General features: G+C 42.4%; 1 protein-coding gene across 1 annotated transcript; it reads right to left on the bottom strand.

The window, feature by feature from the left end:
* Positions 1-545: 545 nt before the first annotated feature.
* Positions 546-1,223, bottom strand: CLDN17 (claudin 17). The gene has a single exon (XM_032631440.1). The coding sequence runs from the start codon at positions 1,221-1,223 to the stop codon at positions 546-548; it is 678 nt and encodes a 225-aa protein (XP_032487331.1).
* Between the last annotated feature and the right edge of the window lie 258 nt (positions 1,224-1,481).

The raw sequence follows: 1,481 nt of genomic DNA on the forward strand, positions 1-1,481 counted from the left end.
AGTTTCCTAAAGGAGAAACAACTCTTTTCACTTAACAAACATTTTCATATTTTGATAAATTCAATTAAAAGTCCTTATTTGATGTCTATTATTTGCAGCTTGTTTTAAAAAGAAAAAAAGTCATCAATTTGGAGAAAAAATAAGTTAGGTTATATTTTAGAATATGTTTTATTGCTAGGGTTTATGAATTACAATAGAATTCAGATTTCTTAACAGATAATATATGGTTGTGGACAAAGAAAGAGTCTATCATTATACTAAGGATTATGGACATACTTGATTTTAGACTACACAAATTGGAACGGGGATTATTATTTGAGTCCAGTAATAGTAAATGCATTTAATACACATGAGGTCAGAATGTCTAAAGCAAGTCATTTTTATTCCTATCACAGGTGACTACAATCTATATGCCCTTTAAACTTTTCATCTCAATTTTAAAAACAATCGTAAAGCAAGTTCTCCTGCCTGATGTACTTACAGTTTCTGGCAAGACTCTATAAAACACACTGATCATAACCCACAGTTTGAGTGAAAAGCAGGTGTTAGACGTAACTTGTGGAGGTCTTACTAAGCACTGTCCCGTTCTGTGGTCGCTTATCTGTGTGTGGCGCAGGATGCTCAGCGGCTGGATATCTGTTCTCTTGCTTCTTTCTGTTGCAACAGCAGTACCCACAAAGCAGACCCCCTCCGATGAAGAGGACAGCGGTACTTGCCCAGCCAAGGAAGAGTGCCGCTCCCAGCTCTCGTTTCTGACCTATGTGGACGGCTGGGTTGTAGAAATCCCTGATGATGATATTGGCTGTCCAGCACACCGGAATGAGAACGAAGATGCCCGTCAGGATAAAGAGGACTCCAGAAGTCCCCAGAAGATATGTTTTAACCCTCTCGTTAGAGCCTTTGCACTGAATCTTCTTCATGCCGGAGATGCCAATAAGCAGAGCAATCAGAGATAAGGCAACAGCTACACACATGAGGGCGCGGGCTGCTTCCAGGTCATGTGGGAGAGCCAGCAAAGAACTGTAGAACTTACACTGCAACCTAACCTTGACTTGTCGGATGCAGTTCATCCAGAGCCCTTCCCAGAGCCTTTCAAAGACAATAATGTTGCTGCCAACAAAAGCCGATACTCTCCACTGAGGCAGAAGTGCTGTGGCCAGAGTTCCCACCATGCCGAAGAACCCAAGAACCAGTCCAGCGATTTGCAGTGGGTTAAATGTCATTGCCTCTGCTTTAAATATGGATCCAATCTGCAAGGGAAGCTGCTCACGTCCCAGAACGGGGAGGCCTTTGTGAGGCTTCAGCGATCTCTGATGATGTTCTCCACTGTTACTGCCCAGAATGCTTTAGTCCAAACCGGCAGCAGTGACTGAACGTGGCTTAACTAGAAGTACCTGTTGTACATGCATGCTGCCCTCGTACACTCACATTCACTTCATACTACGTATGAATTACTTACTAGTCATGTATAATTGTTTCTC

The sequence above is a fragment of the Phocoena sinus genome, chromosome 4 (genome assembly GCF_008692025.1).
Source record: "Phocoena sinus isolate mPhoSin1 chromosome 4, mPhoSin1.pri, whole genome shotgun sequence".
NCBI classification, from domain to species: domain Eukaryota; kingdom Metazoa; phylum Chordata; class Mammalia; order Artiodactyla; family Phocoenidae; genus Phocoena; species Phocoena sinus.

Excerpts from the sequence above, each read along its gene's own strand:
- CLDN17 (XM_032631440.1), bottom strand. The coding sequence starts at position 1,223 with ATGACATTTAACCCACTGCAAATCGCTGGACTGGTTCTTGGGTTCTTC.